This window comes from Odontomachus brunneus, unplaced genomic scaffold (genome assembly GCF_010583005.1).
Source record: "Odontomachus brunneus isolate Ranch 3 - 2012 unplaced genomic scaffold, Obru_v1 Obru_scaffold_069, whole genome shotgun sequence".
Taxonomy (NCBI): domain Eukaryota; kingdom Metazoa; phylum Arthropoda; class Insecta; order Hymenoptera; family Formicidae; genus Odontomachus; species Odontomachus brunneus.
In genome coordinates this window covers 515,078-532,966 of record NW_022639519.1, presented here as the reverse complement: position 1 = coordinate 532,966, position 17,889 = coordinate 515,078, and the positions used below count along the sequence as shown (strand labels likewise).

The following is a 17,889-nucleotide window of genomic DNA, read 5'->3' as shown; positions in this document are numbered from 1 at the left end:
TATGCACAGACTTATGCACTTTTTTTCGTTCAAGAAAATCGTTCATTGGACTTTGTCATTTGCTAATTATATGATAACTACCGAGTGATAAAAAGAGACAACTATGACTCGAATTTTTAAATAATATACTGATGTTATATCTTCGTGTTCGTACACGGAGAAAGTATATGTAGTAATATATGTATAGTAAAAATTACAACAAAAATTTTGTAATCTAAGACCATACAGAATTATGACCGAAATTGTGATCTATTTATTTAAAAATGACTTTGTCGAACTTTTGTTTGACTTTTTATTAAAAAATTATTGTAATTACTTGAGTGTTTCCTTCGTATCGTATATCAGATGAATTGTCAAATTTACTACTTTTTACACAAAGAAAACACTAAGGATATCACTTGCCTAAATATAAGGTTGTCATAACAAAATATTAATGTTATTTTTCAGTCATACATAAAAAGGATTGCGGAGACTATAGTATTCTGGAAATGGTACACTGAAGGAAAAATTATCTTAAAATCAACAAATATTTCTTTGATGGATGCCATTAACATATTTGTTTAAATTTAAATTCTCTTTATTTAAACCAAATACTGTTTACTTAAATCAGGTAAACAATATTTGATTTAAATAAAAAGAACTTATATTTAAATAAATATGTTAATCGCACCCATCAAAGAAATATTTGTTGATTTTAAGGTAATTTTTCCTTCAGTATATACAAGCTTTTTTTGTTGCCTGTCGCACATATTTGTACATATTTGTATGTAGCAACCATAGCAGATAGGTTGTCAAATTTGCTATTGCTGTAGTAATTTATGTTACAAATTCAGTACAATCCAGCTTTAAAAAGCTTTAGAAAACACCGTAAGAAGAAATATAATTTTGACGCAATTTTCACTACAATATTCCTTTCGTGTACAATAAGGGAATAGAGGGCAATACTCCACCATAGACTCACTCCGTCCATAAGTGTCCATCTATCCTGCATATCCCTAGGCATTTGAGGGTGCGCAAGATTACGCTCATAGCCGCATCGATCTCATGCCGTCCGCGTTAGGCACGCTTCATGACAGATAATTCTGTTTATTGCAGATAAAGTCGGGATGGTCACTCGGGCCGGAACTCTGCGACATGTGGACCAGCAGCGACGTTCTATGTTGCACAGCCTCGATATTGCATCTGGTGGCTATCGCGGTCGACAGATATTGGGCAGTCACCGATATCAATTATATACAGGTTAATTAACGCCGTTGCGGTTATTGAGAGGAAGTAGGAAGATCGTCCAGAACGATGCCGGGCGATGCAGTCTTCTCTCGTCACCCGCCCCGCACCCTTCACGCCTCGCTCCAGGCCGACAAAAATGAGGAAAGGGGAGCCGGACGCGAGCGAGATCGCCGGTGCACTGCATGTCGTGTCGTAGATCTCCTTGAATAATAGCCGGAAGACCAGCGTGACGCGTCGGGGAAATACTGTTTTATCAATCCGAAAATGGCTCACGTGAAATCCGGATGGAACCCCGGTGCCGGCGGACGAGACGCGTCGTCGCCGGCCTCTCTCGCGGCTGTATAACAATTTTCCGCGGCCCGAACGTTACGCTGCCGTTGCACTCGGCGAATTTCCCCGCGAGTGATTCCTTCGAAAGAGCGAAAGAGAAAGGACAACCGATGCGTATTCTCTGTCCATTTGCGGAAATACTTTTTCCTCCTTTGTTTTTCTTTTTCCTTTTGGAGAGCACTCACCGCCGCGTGTGTCCGATCTTGTTTCTCGGCCTGAAACCAAAATGTACGAGAATTACTCGTTCCGCACACATGTCGAGGCCGGAAGTCGGCAATTTTTTTATCCGAAATTAAATTCTCCCACGATATTCATACTCGGATCAAACACTTTTACCGTGGAATAACAAAGTCATAAAATCATTCGTAAATTTCCGCGAAAAATGGCGCGCCGGCGAATTCGCCCCTTTTTCGCCGCAAAACGCACGCGCTGCGGTTTAACAAGAATTATGCGGGTAACGCCGCTCATGAAGTATGAAAAAGGGTAAGACGGTTTCGCCTTACCGCCTGAACTTCCCCGTTTGTAAATATAGTCTGACCAAAGAGACGAGACGAGTATGTAACACGACGTGCCCTTCCTATCTCTCCGAGCGGCTTAAAGTTTGTTCGAAATTAGCTTAGAGCCGCCTCGATAAGCTCGCGCTTCGGCCGGTCGAACTTAACGGTTAGCTTTGCATCTCCTAACTGACAGAAAGAGCCACCCGCGGTCCCCAGAGTGATGGGTCGATTACGTTATAAATAATCGAGCGGACGAGAGAAATTAGTGAGTCATGCGAGTCCGCTGAGGATAGATCCGCAGATAGAGCAGGCTTCGCAATTCCCTCGGTCGAATAGTCTTGGACGCGATCTTGAAGGAAAAAAGCGCAAGCGGCCTTTACGAGCGCATCTAATTAAAAGTTTAATTTTCTGATACAAGACAGCGTTCTTGGTAATGCGCGCGAGCTCTCGTGGCCCCGCGGGAGACGTAAAATTTATCGGGAACAGTAAAATGCCCCAGCGACTTCAGCCGCCATCTTGGTTTAATGTAATTTCTTGCGATTTATTATGAATTCGAGATGTAGCTGCACGAGAACTCATAACGAGACGGGACATTTGCATCGCAACGGGAACGTACACGCGCTCGCGCGCGAAAAAAAGCGGATAAAAATTGCATCGCCCGGCGATAACTGTAACGCGATAGAGGAGGGAAAACGAACGGCGGTTGGAAGCGGTGAGCCGACGGTAACGTCGTTAAAGCCGGCTTTTCCATTTTAAGGCGAGGAATCCGAGAAGAATCGGCATCCTGATCGGCACTGTGTGGGTAGTGTCCTTAGGAATCTCATTAGCGCCCCAGCTTGGATGGAAGGATCCTGATTATTTGGACCGAATAGCCGAAGGGACGTGTATCATATCGCAGGATACTGCATATCAGGTGAGCGCTTTCGCGGCACACAATTGAGAGAACGAGATCCGAAATGCACAGTTATTCGCGATTGGAAATTGCGCCCTCGCGGATTCGCCACGGGATTAGTCGGGAAAGTGTTGGCGATTCCGAGCAGCCGAATTTTCAGCCATTCTGAAGTACGTGGTCGAATCACAACCGGATCCCGTCGCTCTCCCGTCGCTGCGAAAGAACTGCCGTTCTTATACAAAGTAGCTGATCGGAAGTCTGTTAAGAGTGTATTGTCCGTATCTCAAAAATAATAAAAATATCTTGGAAAAACTGTAAATTAATCTATATTGCATCTAAATGTGATCACAGATAATTTGACATTTCAGAAGCTTTACTTTGAAGCCCAACAAACATGATGACGTCAAATGACGCATTAATGGCGTCTCCAACGCCTATAATACGTCATTAATACGTCATCCTGCTACTTGGGAGTATTTTAAGCTGTGCTGTTATGGAAATATAATACTATGGCGATGTTGCTATCTTTAATAAGGGAAAATATAATATAATTTAAGAAGAAATTACAAAAATTTCAATTTTTGTATGCGTGTACTTTAAGTATTCAAAATAATATATGTAAAGTTTCATTGTGGTTTAAAAATAGAAAAGTTTAAGTCAGAAATAGTAGAAAATAAAATATATAAATTATAAAAATGTGATGTAATCTAAAAGATTAGCTGAAATAAAAATGTTGTTAGTACATATGTATCATACGTTTTCATATGTAAAAGAAATATTAGCGTATTTTTAATTTTCAGTGACTTTTTGCAATGACATACGAACAATATATTCTTAAAATAGACGACGTATCGAACGGCCAAAATCTTTTTTCTCGCCCGTGAATCTATTATTTGACAATAAATCTTATTAATGTCCGCGCTCCGCTCCAATATGAATAATCCGATTTGCGAGACAATTTCTTCCTGATTTTAACTTTGGCCTATTTTATTTTTTGATCTGCCGAGTAACAAGCTAGAAATATAGAATGTCTATAAAGACGAATTTTTTGCCTTTATATTTTTCTCCGTAAAATTCGCTGCGCAAAACGCTCGAGCGAGTCGATCATCACGCGCAACATTTTGAAGGAAAGCATGTAAATTACCTTACAGATCTTCGCAACTTGCGCGACATTTTATGTGCCGCTTTTCGTCATCTTAATTCTGTACTGGAGGATATTCCAAGCGGCGCGAAGCAGAATCAGGAGGAGACCCGGCACCATCCTTCAGCCTCCGCGCGAACGAAGGGGCATCCTCAGGCTCGTCACGAGAAGGTTGTAGTTTCTTTGTTCCTCGGTACTTTACGTCACAAGGCTCTTTTCCTCCCTCTCTTTTTCTCTCTAAATTGCGTCTCGAACAATAATCGAACGTGTTCACGGTTGCAATAAACTTGAAGGGCGCGAAGGGCGATAACGCACTAAGCCACTTGGAGTAAATCTCGCGACGGCGAGAGCGGCTGAGAAATGACGTAAATCGTTCATGAGACATAGCCTTCTTCTTTATACCCGCGTCCAGAGAGCGCGCGGGATTCTTTGGCACTGTACTGCATAATTTAGCGGGTAAATAAATATCCTGAGCGCTAGCGATATTTTATCTCGAGTGGCTTAGCATGCTGTTGCTCTGGCTGTTTTTATCTCAATGGATATGTAGTGCAGGTCTTCGCTGCGAAAAGCAAGGTATGAATTTACCCGTTGATCGTTCTGTGCCGCAAGAAAGATCTCGTCGCTACTTGATAATTGCATACCTTCTTTGTCTCTGAAATAGACAACGCTTAATATTATACGAACTTACATACTTATTGCCGCAGATTGTTCTTTTCTTTCTCGTTCAATTACGACAAGTGTTCGATTGTTCGCTTAATGCTGTCCTAACGCTGTTAGAGTTATCTGCTTTAGAACAAGTCTGACTGATCTCGCATTCTTAAGCTGTATCTTTGCATTTCTGTGTTGTCTCTATTTTATGATTATCTTGTTACTGAAAAGTAATTTTCATCATCGCGCAAGGTGGCTATTATTCGAATGCATTGTGCCAAGATGCTCATGTTCCTGTCATTTCTCTCATTATCGTTATAAACTGTTGTTCTTATTGTGAGATCAGTCTATAGTTTCATGCGTATTTATGCATGTTTTCTCACAAATAATTTCCGACAAAGAGTATTGTACACAGAGAAAGAACATTTTTATTTGGAAAATATCCTTATTTTTAACATGTGAATCTTATTTAAAGATAAAATGAGATTACATAACGTTTTAAACGAAGTCACTTGCATCAATATATTTTATACATATGATGCAACAAAAGAAAATATATTTTCATTGTTCAGAAATAACTTTTGTGAGAGTGGGAAATATCGGATTAAGAATATGTTTTTTAAATGTCGGAAGAAGATATCATTATCATCAAAATAATCATATTGTAGTTTTTATAAGACATATTACGATATTCAAGTAAAATTATAATATTGTTGAAATTCAAGATCAAATTCTCCCAATAAAATTATATATCGTTGCTTGTATATGAAAACAATAATTGTTTATTTGAATATATTAGTTTCATATATTAGTTTGGATACTAATTGTTCTTCTGTGTACATATTGCCGGTTAAAAAATAACTAAATTGTCCTTCGTCCGTCTCGCTATTCAAAATCCCGCAGAAATACGCATGAACATACAGACTGACCTGTCATTTCTTATTTCTTGTAATTGCCTCCTGTCTCGCTAATTTGACCGTTAGAAGTACCATGCCTCACTATTTATCAAGAAGTGAACACACGGCGTGTATTCATGTCCGCCTCATCATTCAACGTCGATCTCCCACGTGGCGTCTTTTTGACGACCTTTCATGAGGATTCCTGATATCGCCTCATCACTCCCGCAATAACGAGCCAGCTGGGTGACACGCATCCTCTCAGTCACACAGTCTGTCTTTGTCTTTTGACCAACATAATTCTGATTTATCTGGCGTAGGCCGCGGGAAGAGTCGACGGCGTTCACCATAACGAGATCCACGCCGGACCATTCCTCCATATCGCCGGAGAAGTCGTCGTCGTACAACGGGGCGAACGTGACCCCGTCGGCGACGGTGACCCCGACGGCGGTGTCCACGACAACGACCACGACGACGCTGACGAATCCGACCAGCACCAGCCAGCAGCAGCAGGTGGTCTCGACGAAGCGCACCCGCGAGACGATCGAGTCGAAGCGCGAGAGGAAGGCGGCTAAGACCCTGGCGATCATCACCGGCGCGTTCGTCGCCTGCTGGCTGCCCTTCTTCCTGTCGGCGCTGCTGCAGGCCGTGTGCCAGGCTTGCAAGCCGCCCGATCTTGTGTCCAGTGTGTTCCTGTGGCTCGGATACTTCAACAGCACCCTCAACCCCGTGATTTACACTGTGTTCTCGCCGGAATTCAGGCAGGCATTCAAAAGGATGCTGTGCGGTGGTACGCGGGGACTTCGCTGACAGTGGATTTAATTCCTTTGCCGTGCGGCAAATATGCTACGAGATGCGTGAAACTTGTACATATATACATATATATATATGAACATATATACATATATACATATATGCCACGCACACACGCTCACTCTACCGGCGTTTTCTTCCACCTGGATATTCGAGTCTGGATGTTTCAAGCAAGTACTCGCGTATCTAGATGCGATATCGCAATTGATTGCATACTTTTACTTTCGTTTTCGTTTTTAAACACTTCCTCGGAAGATTTTCACAAGAGTGCGTCGGGTATATTATTTTTCAACACACATAGAAAAATATCGTTCTGCTGTAAAGACAAGCGATTGCTCAAAGTTCACTTTTTCTTTTTTAAGTAATAGTTATCTTTGACGAAGAATATTTTCTTGATAATAACTTGAGATTACTTATCGGGAATATTAGAAAAGTTTATTATCGAGTAAAAGATTTAAAAGACTTTCTTTTCTTTACAAGAATATTATAAAACTTTAGAAGAAAAAAGTTGGCTCAATTCTATAACAAGCAAATAGAATCTGTCTTTTAATTTAATATCCTTGGTTGAAACACGCTAAACTTAAGAAGATTTAGAATGTATTTTGTACAAAATTTGATGCTTATGCGATGAATTTATAATTTATGGATACATGAATTTACGAAATGCTTGAAACAAGCAACATTTATTACTTAAAGGCAACATGTATTTTTTTGTGTGTACACGCTTGACGATTACTCCACTCGATAAGAGAGATAGAGAACTATATGTTCTCTTTGTTTCGATGATATATGATATCTTAATTCAACTCAGAACGTATTTTTTCCAATATTTCCGTAATCCAGTTCAGTCCTATCAACATCTAAATACGACGGGCGGTATCCAGGAGACACTTCTTCCTTTTGCAACTCTTCGCGAGATAGCCGAGCCGTGCATCATTACCTTCATAGACACCCCTAACGAGTAAAAACCGACGGCTCATTTCCGTAAGCGATAGATAAAGTTAACTGGAGTTTCAGCCGCGCGGTGGGCGCTAAGCACATCACAGCGTTAGCTGACGACGGCGGAGACGCGATTCTACGTAGAATATTTTTGCGAAACGCTTCCTTTGAGCGCCGGAGGATCAAACGAACGACAGTGGCGCAACATTACTCGCGATTCTGTTCGGACGAGCGTAAATGTACAGGAAAGTGAGAGAAGACGAGTACCGAGAGCCACAAATCTGTCAGAATGGAAGTCGAACCATAAACCGGTCGACACACATACACACACACACACACATGTGCAAATCGATAAAAATTCGCTCAAGGAATGTATATTTAAGGCATGGCTATAGATGTTTCTTTTTCAATTACGATGTAAAAATAATTCAGCGGGGAAACATACGAGTCACCAGATGCCGCGGACGCCGAAATCGCAAAATCTTATATTTTACAAAATAAAACGGATAAAGTGGAGGGACGTATCGGAAATTAGAGGATCCGCTCAAATATTGAAAATTGCGAATTGAGTGTCTAAGGTTCCGATTACTCGTACGGTGCACGCGTTTTAACGCGTCTAAACAAATCGAGAAGTCGGTGAGATAAATCTCACGTTTCGTCATCCAATGTAGTTTCTTCAGAGCACCCTGAAGGTGACAAGAAATCGCGAGGGATGCTCGCCGCAACTGCACGGCATTGCGTAAGCGGACGATAATACTCTGCGGTCGTATATTTCCAAGCGATATTGTGAAAATAGCTGTCCATAAAAGCGGAACAACTTTCCACACGCACAGAATCTTGGCTCGTCTTCAAAGTACATATATAATGACGCCTAAGGCCCGTGTTAATAGTCGTCATCAGGAACTTGTCCCACATGAGATACTCAGATTAATATTCAGACTCAAATCCAAGTTTCCAAGTTGAATTATAATGCATATGACATTTATATCTGCAGTCGCGATTCAAATGATAAACTGTCATCTAACTATTAACTGAAATCTGAATACATTAATGATAATTAATTAATTATCCCTATTTAGAGGAAAATTTTTAATTAAAAATTTTTTATATACATTCACCTTATGTTTAGATCTTATAGATCCTATTTTATGTTGATTTTTACTCTCAGAGCTTTTAACTTTTTTCTTTTTGAAATCCGAGTATCTCATTTGAGACGAGTTTGAAAAGTAGTAACTATTAATACACTGAAAGAAATTATTCGATAAAAACTTATCAAACGAATATTTCCGATCAGATTCTAATCAATTTTTATATCCGATTAAATTTAATCGTATACTTCCGACCATAATGGCATTTCACCAGACAAACTGACCGAAAAATGGAGAACCGATATTTCTCGTCGGATGTTTCCCAATCAGATATAAAAATTGGTCGATATATTGGTCGAAAATATACGTTTCGTAATTACTTATCGGATAATTTCTCTCAGTATACAGGCTTAAGTGTACGTTAAGTTCACATGGAGGTGGACTTGGACGTTAATTGAGAACGTAACAAGGCGAGTACGTTGCGAATAACTACGACACGATGGATCCTCCTTTCAGATCCGTCGCGATCTGTACAAAAATCCCACCTTTAAATAAAAAAAAGAAAAGAAACGCAACCTCACAGTCGAGTCACGCTAGATACACCTTACGCTTTTTAACTTGGTTCGAAGTTAAAAGTACGGGGAATTTCCCAAGTATAAAACGTTCTCGCCTTATGAAGATTTGCTTACGCGACTTTTCTCACATGGAGTTTTATAATAAAGACTATATAAGGTGTGTCTCCAACGAGCGGCAGAATTGAATAGAAAGGTTCGTGATTTTCTGCATACGCGTAGCTGCGTGTTTGTGTGCGTTTATGTATGTATGCGTGAATGTGTGCGCGCGCGCGTGCGTGATGGATTCTGAGATTTATTTTCACGAATATCGTGAATATCGCGCGCGAATAATTGACGTGAAATGATAATAGCGATGCGTGGTATAAATGAAACGACGAAGCGCAACCTCGCCGTGAAGCGTCGCGATCTAAGCTCATATCGTGAATCTAACGTTAGAATCAAAAGATAAAGTGACCGGGCCTGCAGCCAATCGTCGTTGTCGTCGTCTCTCTTTCCCTCTCGTGTAAATTTATCTCTATTTAAAGTGGAAATACTCTCTGGTATTCTCGAAAATATAATTTTAGCCTTGCCATTCAATTCTGCGTCTTTTAGCGTAAGCCTTCGAATTTACGTAGTAACAATGTGCGTCCTATAATATTACTACGTAACACTACTGTAATATATTACTATGTAAAAAATATGACGTTTGATTTACAGAGCAACGACTGATCGAGATATATATATATATATATATATATATATATATATATATATATGTTCGCGCGAGCGCGTACTACTTAACGAATAGGAATTGAAGAGTGTGGCTCTTTTCGTTCGTAACGTCTATACTTTCAAAACGCCGGACGCAAGTGCACATGCATTCGTTTCATTTCTACGTCTACTTACGAAGCCGCTGGGCTCTCGCTCTATTTAGAAGTAAGTATAGTTCTAGATTAATCATAATAATATATTAGGCTGATTGTGATAAACGGCGACAATAGCTTCCTCTTCGTCAGAAATGATGAGACTCCATCTGCCTGCCGTCTAATTATTTTGCAAATATAAAGTTACATACCACATCGTACTTTTAAAAATTACTTCTAAGAAATACACATAAAACTCATGGCACTCTTTCCATGTAAAATAATTTGCCCTAAATGTTACTGTATGCCAAGTTGAATTCACGAGGTACAAACAATGTCGTTCAAAAAATTGAAAAGAAAGATAAGGGATATTACGATGGAAGGGCGCGATGTTCCTTGACAAGTGTCAATATATATATCAAACATAATAATTAATATATCAGCATAACAATCAATTAAACCGATTCAATCAACAAACACTCGCGGGTGAATTCTTCTCACTTCTGACGACATTGTTGCTGAAATAATGACGGCAATATCGGATACGCTTGCGCTATCTAATTATGTCACTGGTCGTCGTTCTACTCATACGACATGACTAATAAAATATAACATTTTGTTCACACGTGTTAATTTTTTTACATCACGAAGAAGCGGACCGTTGTTTACACTGCAAATATATCAGCATGTTATTTCGACTGAATTTTTTTTATCATATATTTCTTACCATTTTAAGTCATACCATTTAACATGTCTTTACCGTATCAAATTATAATTTGCGTCTCTCTCTCTTTCTTTCTCTCTCTCTTAAATTATATGACGTGATTTAAAACTGCACAAAAAATTAAACGTAAAAAGAACCTAAATTACACGTTCAATTATACGTTTAAAAATGACACGCTCAGATTTGTGGTGTACTGAGAATATTTACAGGAGACTATTTTCGGAGAACCAGTGCTCGGAGAACGATCACCATCGAGACGAATGAAGAATTCATTCATCGATATTTATCGTGAACGCTGAATCTGAGTAAAAATAGATATCGACATCTCCGATGAAGTACCTAACTAAAGATTCCAATTAGTGAAACACCGATGATATTCAATGATCGATGCAAGAGAATCGATGTAATGTAGCTCGGACACTGATGAGACACGAGATCTCCACATTGACCCATTAATAATGCCCCATCAGTATTCCGGGAAACCAATCGAAAACGATTTGTTCTTGTCTAACAACAATGCGACACGAAGTAAGCTTCGGCGATACACGCGGCGAAATGTTCAGTGGATAACGCTGGACTAATCACTCAGTGCTTGCTGTAAATCGATGAACAATCGTATCAACAATCGCGTAGTAACACTCCTTCCTGTATATTACTTCATGTAAGCGTGATGTGTAGGTATAATAACACTGATAATATTACGAGGAGCGCACCAAAGAGAGAGAAAACGCCGGAAAGAAACAATGCTATTCACAGCCGGATGACGTTCTGCGAAATGAAAATATTATCTAATGAATTAAATTGCAAAATAGAGCAACCGTCCAAATAATAAATCCGTTGACGTAAATGACAGATATATTTGCTCTTACGGAAGCTTTCCGAGCAACGAGAGAGCATGTTGAAGAAAGAGAAAAGAAAGTGATGCGAAGTGGATAGCGAGCGAAAGGGAATGATATTTTACAATGATGCTTCGTGCCTGTGTATAGGATATATAGGATGTCTGGATTTAAGTGTTCGACTGCTCGTATACAAGTAAAATTCGTTCAACTGAGCAAAAAATCCTCTTATTATTTTTATTAATAATAATCTAATTATTTTGCAAACTACACTCAAAGAAAAAGACATGGTAATGGTAACTATGTAGGTGACAATTACACGAGTTTTGTGTATATAGAATTAATATATATATATATAATTTAATAAATTATTTTTCTAATTGTTACCGCTACTAAAGCTTTATTATAAAATTATAATTCTACAAAACTCATGTAGTTGTCACCTAGCCAAAAATAACTAGTACGATAAAACAGTTTCGTTTTAATTAAAAAACTAACAACAAAGCTCATTTTGATCTAACTTATCCTGTTACTCAACTCGGTCTACTCTGTATATTTGACATCATCATGTTTTCTCTGAGTGTACCGCGATAGTTTGTTCAGTTTAATGAATTCTACATTATTTATAGAGCAATCTAACAGCGTGCTCAGACACCTTATATATCTAAATCAGACTGAAATTTCTATTGACGTCATTTTGCTTCTTTCTAAAATTGCGCTTTATGCCCATCAAAGGCACAAAATTGATATTTCGCATCACAGATACAAACTAAGATTTTCTATAAGCTTGCAACATAGATTAATGCCCACTTCAACGCAAACGCAAAAAAAAATATCTTTTGTACTTACGTGATTGCGCTATTTGATCTTTATTCCGCAGAAGGACGATTGCACACCAATTGGAAACGCGGTAATTTCTCTTTTCCAGCAGTTTTTGTTTCAAGTCTCTACGACGTCTAGAAGCGGAGATATTGATGTTTGTATCGATCCGGCCGGTGTTAACCCTTTAACGCGCTAACCCTTTAGCGCGCTGTAGGTTAGGTCATGCGCGACACCTGATTGTAAACAGTGGCTGCATTCCGCGCGGCTATTTTGGGAAGCAATATTTCTCGGACGTACGTGATGGATTGCAGCGAACAGCTGCTCGCAATCCCCACTCTGCGGGTCAGTTAAACATGGCGTTCGGCCTTAGCCGCGAGACGTGGTTGCTTAAACCTCAGGATCGTAAACTTCGTAAGACCCTCAAGATTCTCTCTTGTAGTAAGACTGGTCTTCTATACGTGTTTACGTATTTACGTGTACGTTATTTACATGTAATATTATGTTTCTATCTACGCTATCAACACGCATCTACATTATTATAATTAAAACGATACAATACCAGTTTCAATAAGAACTTTTCCTAAATTGGGGGGAATCCCGAGGATCCCATGAAGTGGACGATGTTGAAGTTAAAAGCTGCGACAATCAGTTGAGAGGCGATAGGTGGCGACACGTAGCGGACGCTGCTAGCTATTTCCATTCCGTGGGCCAGACAAGGAAGGTCCCTGCAGCCACGTGATCGCTTACTTCACTTTAGAAGAGAACAGCATCAACACGTGTTCCAACGCGACAGCAGATGGCACACTCGGTTTGGCGCTAATGCCGAGTGATTTCAAACTCACTAATGAGTCGACATAAAATTAAAAAAACAATCCATTTATTACGCGTTTATATTGCTTTTTCGTTTCCTGAACTTTATTCGCACCTGAATATTGATATGCGTTATGACACCTTATATACATCTCCAATGCCAATGAAAAAAATATATTACACAAAATCCATTATATACATGTATAGGGTGTATGTTTTACAATTAATAGTACTCCCGTAATATAGTAGAACTCATCAAACTGAACGAAACTCCTTTACTATTTCGCAAGCTACGTAAAATTTTGAGTTGTTAATTAAAGAAAATTGGCGCATTATTGCTCACCATCATACTCACCAATCTTCTTTAATTAATAACTACAAATCTACGTAGTTGTTTGTGAAATGGAGAAATTTCGTGTTCAATTTGATGAATTCTACTTGCAGACAACGAGTGCGTCATGAATTGTCGGGCACCCTGTATGGCGGTTGTAAAGTGAAATAAAGAAACGAGAAAGTTTGAAAAAATTTATTTAAATCATGTACGCCCAATGTATTTGCAATATCTCCCTTCTTCTCTATCGTTATTTCTCTGTCTCTTTCAAGTCTCTCCCACGGCTTCGAATTGTGGCTCCGAACTGTGGACGCGAATAACGCTGTCTCCTTCTTCCGTTCCCCTCTCACAATCGCATTTTGTTAACACCATTTGTCATCTGACTTTTCCGATTACCATCTATCACCGGCAACCCTCCGTGTGTATACAAGAGACATCTAAAAGACGCGGCATAAAAAGGAGCCGGTATGAAAAACATCCAAGAGGCGTCTGAAAAATTGAGAGGCGTATTCATATCTCAGACTCTAAATATAGACATCCTATGTGGTCCAATGTGACATTGCATTAGCAGTCTGATATCGAAGAGATAAAGTCCCCTCGCGTATCGATTGCATTTTTAGTTTTAAACGCGGGCCGCAGGTAAACCGGAAGATCCGGGACTTCCTCTGGACGTTTTTACGAGCACCGCGAGATTCCTGGTGGTTGCGACACACCGACGCGTTTGATATACGTTTGATATACGTTTGCCATGAGAGAAAAACGATATATTACGTGTGGGACGCTGACGGCGGTCGAGGGATGCGCCAAAAACGTCACACGAACCGCGCGAAACGTTTGACGGAGCCAAATGCGCTCGATATTCTGCATTTTCGCGATGATATTTCATGGGATCGTTTGTACATTACGAGTTAATAGCGCCACGCTGCGACACCAAGATTGCCATGGAATATCCGCTAACGCAATTATAAGGCACCAAATTACAAGCGGCGGCGTACAACTAGTATTTCATCCTGTTCCGCCGCATACCAGTCCGGGCACGTACTGCAACTAAAACCGAGAAATGCATTCCTCCGGATATTAATGTGGCCCATTTACTTATCGCATGGCGCCGCTCGTCTTATCATGTACAGACTGCAACGGATGACGTTTTAGACAACGAACTGTTCTCTTCGAGCTGAGCAAAATCTATTCTACAAAAGTAACAAGGAGTTACGCGACGTTCATACTCGATCGCGAGGCACTACGCACACGAAACATAAATTCAATTAAATTAGGTCCAATTCGATTGATCAAATCAATTCGTCTCAAACCTTGGGGTTGAAACATCATTGAGATGATGAAGGATGATATGAAGAAGGTTTCACATATGAAGAACAATGTGGCAGCGGAGCAAGAAGCACACGATTCAAGGTATGTATATTTTAATTTTATTAAAGCTGCGAGAAGGGATTTCCTAAATGCAGACAATGTGTGTTTGTGAAGAAGCTACTAATTTGTGAGCTATTAATCACTAACACACTTTCTTCTTTTCTATGAATCTTTTAGAAAGTTGTACGCTGAGTAGGATACTTTAAGAATCTGCAAAATAAACAGTATACCTAAATTGCCTTAAATTAACTTAACCAAATATTTTTAGCTTTTTAATCTAATTTTGAGTATACTAACGCTCATGAAGGATTCGGTTGTTAAAGTGACTATGTAACCGCTCGACATCGTGAAGGGTTTAGCAGCACGCATCATTATTATTGTGAGATCCTTTATTACTCGGATTTTTAACATTGTCCAGTCCATTTCATAAACGGCATTACAAACCTCGACACTCTGCAAGAAATTAATTACAACCATTATTTATAATAACTTATTATAATATCGTTTAATAACTTTTACGTGGATTACTTAAAAAACGCTTCAGTTATTGAAATTTTTTACACTTACTGTCATATATATACATATATATATTTTTTTTTATAACTATAATTAATTTTATAATTATAAATAATAATTATATAAGTAATAATTATAAATAATTATAATTAATTATAACTAAACAAATCTACTCAGTCTTACACAAATCATGAATTAAAAAATATTATTAAACTATTACATTTTTCAATCAAAAGAATAAATATCGCAATTTACCAGTGAACTAGGTATTCAATAATACGAGAAAAAATAATAAATGATCTCCACCTTCAACGTTATTTCGTTCCCGTACCAGCAGTAAAGATAGATCTGCATCAGCATCGACGCCAGGTATGAAAAAATATGCGCAAAGTCGACCGTGAATAAGGACGTCATATTGGACATCTTGTAGACACTCATACAGAGAATGAAAGAAATTATGGAGAACTGGACGAACATTATGAACGTAAAGATTGCGTTAACCGAACGTGCAAATCTGCGAATTACGTGGATATTCTGTTATTTGATTCTATAAATTACTTTTTCGTACAAAGTGCACGAATGATTAAGCGAGAAGAAAATGAAAATTTATTCCCGTAGTTTTCGCGAAGAAACATCGTAAGACAGATAATAATTGCTGAATTTAATCTCTAGCAATTCCACAAATACTCACTTGTACACGAAAAGATGATGCTCTATCAAATCACGAATAATCAGTCTTTCGCGTGCTTTCAAATCCTGTTTCGACTGACTATTTTTCTCAGCTTCCATCAGCAACGTCGGCAACATATGAGCGCGATGACAAAGAATCTCGAATTGAGCGCAGATTTCAATCATCAGGCCGGAGATTAAAGTCTCGTGCGCGACGCTGGAATTGGCGCACAGCAATAAACCCACCGATTGAAAGATCAGCAGAGGCAAGAAGACTGCTACGGACGAAAGATCAAAAGGTGTCCAACCGTATACCGGCAAGGTACGCGTCTTCAGGAGTGGGTAAAACTGCCCGAAGGTCAGGATAAACGCGCAGGACTCGTTCAGGATCTCGCAAACGATCGTGACTTGTCTGGAAAATTCAAATCAATTAACATTTCTCATTCTTGATAGGCTCATCAATCATCAATCATTAATCTTTATCTTATAATATATTATTAGGTTTTAAATAAATTATTGATTCCTTATCGTTATTTAAGAAATGTATACCACACTTTAATAACAATAGATAAACTAATACTGCGCGCAACGATTTGTTCAGATCTACATTCGAATTGCCCAAGTGTATTCACAAAATATTCACATCACAAAAATTCGTGTTAATTATGGAGAAATTGTTCATTTTGACGTTGCAAAGTTCCATTAGATTTGTTTTCACGATATTCGAAACACGCGGGAATCAGATATTTTAATAAAGCAAGAAAAGGAGCAGCTTAACGCGGTAAATTTTTAAGTAAAGTAAGAAAGAGAGGAGATTGATCTTGGAAACAAACAAAGTTATTTCATTGATTTTCGGCAATTAATACGCTCAATACACAACGTACCTCGCGTTTCGCTCGAACTTCTGCCGAATAGACGCTTCGTCGGCGTCCCGAGGGAGGCAATTTTCCTTCAGCAGCATCTCGTCCAGACCGATGATCCGTCGGCGACGTATGAAGAGATGGATAAGCTTGATGGAAACACCGAAGATCGAGAGAAACAGGAAACACTTGTCCACGAATTCCTGCAGGCTCGTCGACAGGAAGGTGTCCACCAGTCCGTAAAAAACGAATAACTGCAGCAGTGTGAACATGAAGCTGGAGTAAACGTTGTACATCCAATACTTGACGGAGCTAACTGGCCAATGCGCCGGTCGCCAGTAGCCGGTGTAGGTGAGCAGCGCAAACGATACTGGAAGTATGTGCATCCTGCTGCTGGTCTGCGGCGGCTACCTATACCTCGATCGCCATCAGTCGCGTGCAGATAATTTGCATTATAGTCTTCCCTCACAAGAATTTTTCCCGAGAAAATTATATTACGCTTCCCCGACAGTTTCTACACGTTTATATCGTTTCTACACGTATATATCGTTTATTATTATTGTCTCAAATAATAAATACTTTTTATTGAGAGACGGAGAAATTGAGGAAAATCGAACGCCACATTAGACTGGTAGTCTCGCAGCGAGGACACGAAGTGAGAACGACGATACCGATAATGACTATTTCACGACGCGGCATATTTTTCTTTCGAGTATTCCTTTTTTTCTCCGCCCGTAAATAATTTCTATTCATTTCTCCATTGTTCCTTTTAATATTATTGAAAGTTATTGAAAGTTATAGTATAATATACATATATCATTGGTACTCAAATGACCTCATGTATAATACACAATAATTACCCCGGCGATTAATATTCGTTACGACCTCCTGTATAATACACAATTATTACCCCGATGATTACCTACAGCCAAGCGAAATTATTCATCAATAAAATAGCAAGTAGCTTGCGCGGAATTATTTGCAACATTAAAGAAAAGAATGGTATCAGACTCGTTGAGAGAAAGAAAAAAAAGAGCGCCAGAACCATGTCACGTATGTATATTC

General features: G+C 39.2%; 2 protein-coding genes across 3 annotated transcripts in view; one reads left to right on the top strand and one right to left on the bottom strand.

Annotated features, from left to right (window-relative positions):
* The window catches only part of LOC116846759 (5-hydroxytryptamine receptor 2A-like), a 212,579-nt gene extending 201,988 nt beyond the window's left edge, over nt 1–10,591 (top strand). Inside the window, exons 5-8 of the mRNA XM_032821014.1 lie at nt 1,096–1,239; nt 2,812–2,967; nt 4,098–4,258; nt 5,952–10,591. Coding sequence (XP_032676905.1) covers nt 1,096–1,239; nt 2,812–2,967; nt 4,098–4,258; nt 5,952–6,441 — 951 coding nt within the window. The 3' untranslated portion in view covers nt 6,442–10,591. The remainder of the gene's footprint in view (nt 1–1,095; nt 1,240–2,811; nt 2,968–4,097; nt 4,259–5,951) is intronic.
* A 4,233-nt stretch (nt 10,592–14,824) lies between these two features.
* Nucleotides 14,825–17,867, bottom strand: LOC116846775 (odorant receptor 13a-like). Of its 2 annotated transcripts, none has more exons than XM_032821045.1 (5): nt 16,849–17,867; nt 15,987–16,376; nt 15,602–15,809; nt 15,077–15,232; nt 14,825–14,989 (listed from the first exon to the last, which is right to left on the bottom strand). In XM_032821045.1, exons 1-5 carry the CDS (start codon nt 17,208–17,210, stop codon nt 14,942–14,944), a joined length of 1,164 nt encoding a protein of 387 aa, XP_032676936.1. In that variant the 5' UTR covers nt 17,211–17,867; the 3' UTR covers nt 14,825–14,941. The 2 variants fall into 2 exon arrangements, with proteins under 2 accessions (XP_032676936.1, XP_032676937.1); XM_032821046.1 differs by having other exon boundaries at nt 15,602–15,728.
* Nucleotides 17,868–17,889: the final 22 nt, after the last annotated feature.

What these genes read in the sequence shown, in the direction of transcription:
- LOC116846775 (XM_032821045.1), bottom strand. Translation starts at nt 17,210, where the DNA reads ATGCACATACTTCCAGTATCGTTTGCGCTGCTCACCTACACCGGCTAC. An exon ending in GGAACGAAATAACGTTGAAG is followed by an intron (nt 15,233 to 15,601) that starts GTGGAGATCATT and finishes AATTTCTTGCAG; the next exon opens with AGTGTCGAGGTTTGTAATGC. An exon ending in CAACCGAATCCTTCATGAGC is followed by an intron (nt 14,990 to 15,076) that starts GTTAGTATACTC and finishes TTTATTTTGCAG; the next exon opens with ATTCTTAAAGTATCCTACTC.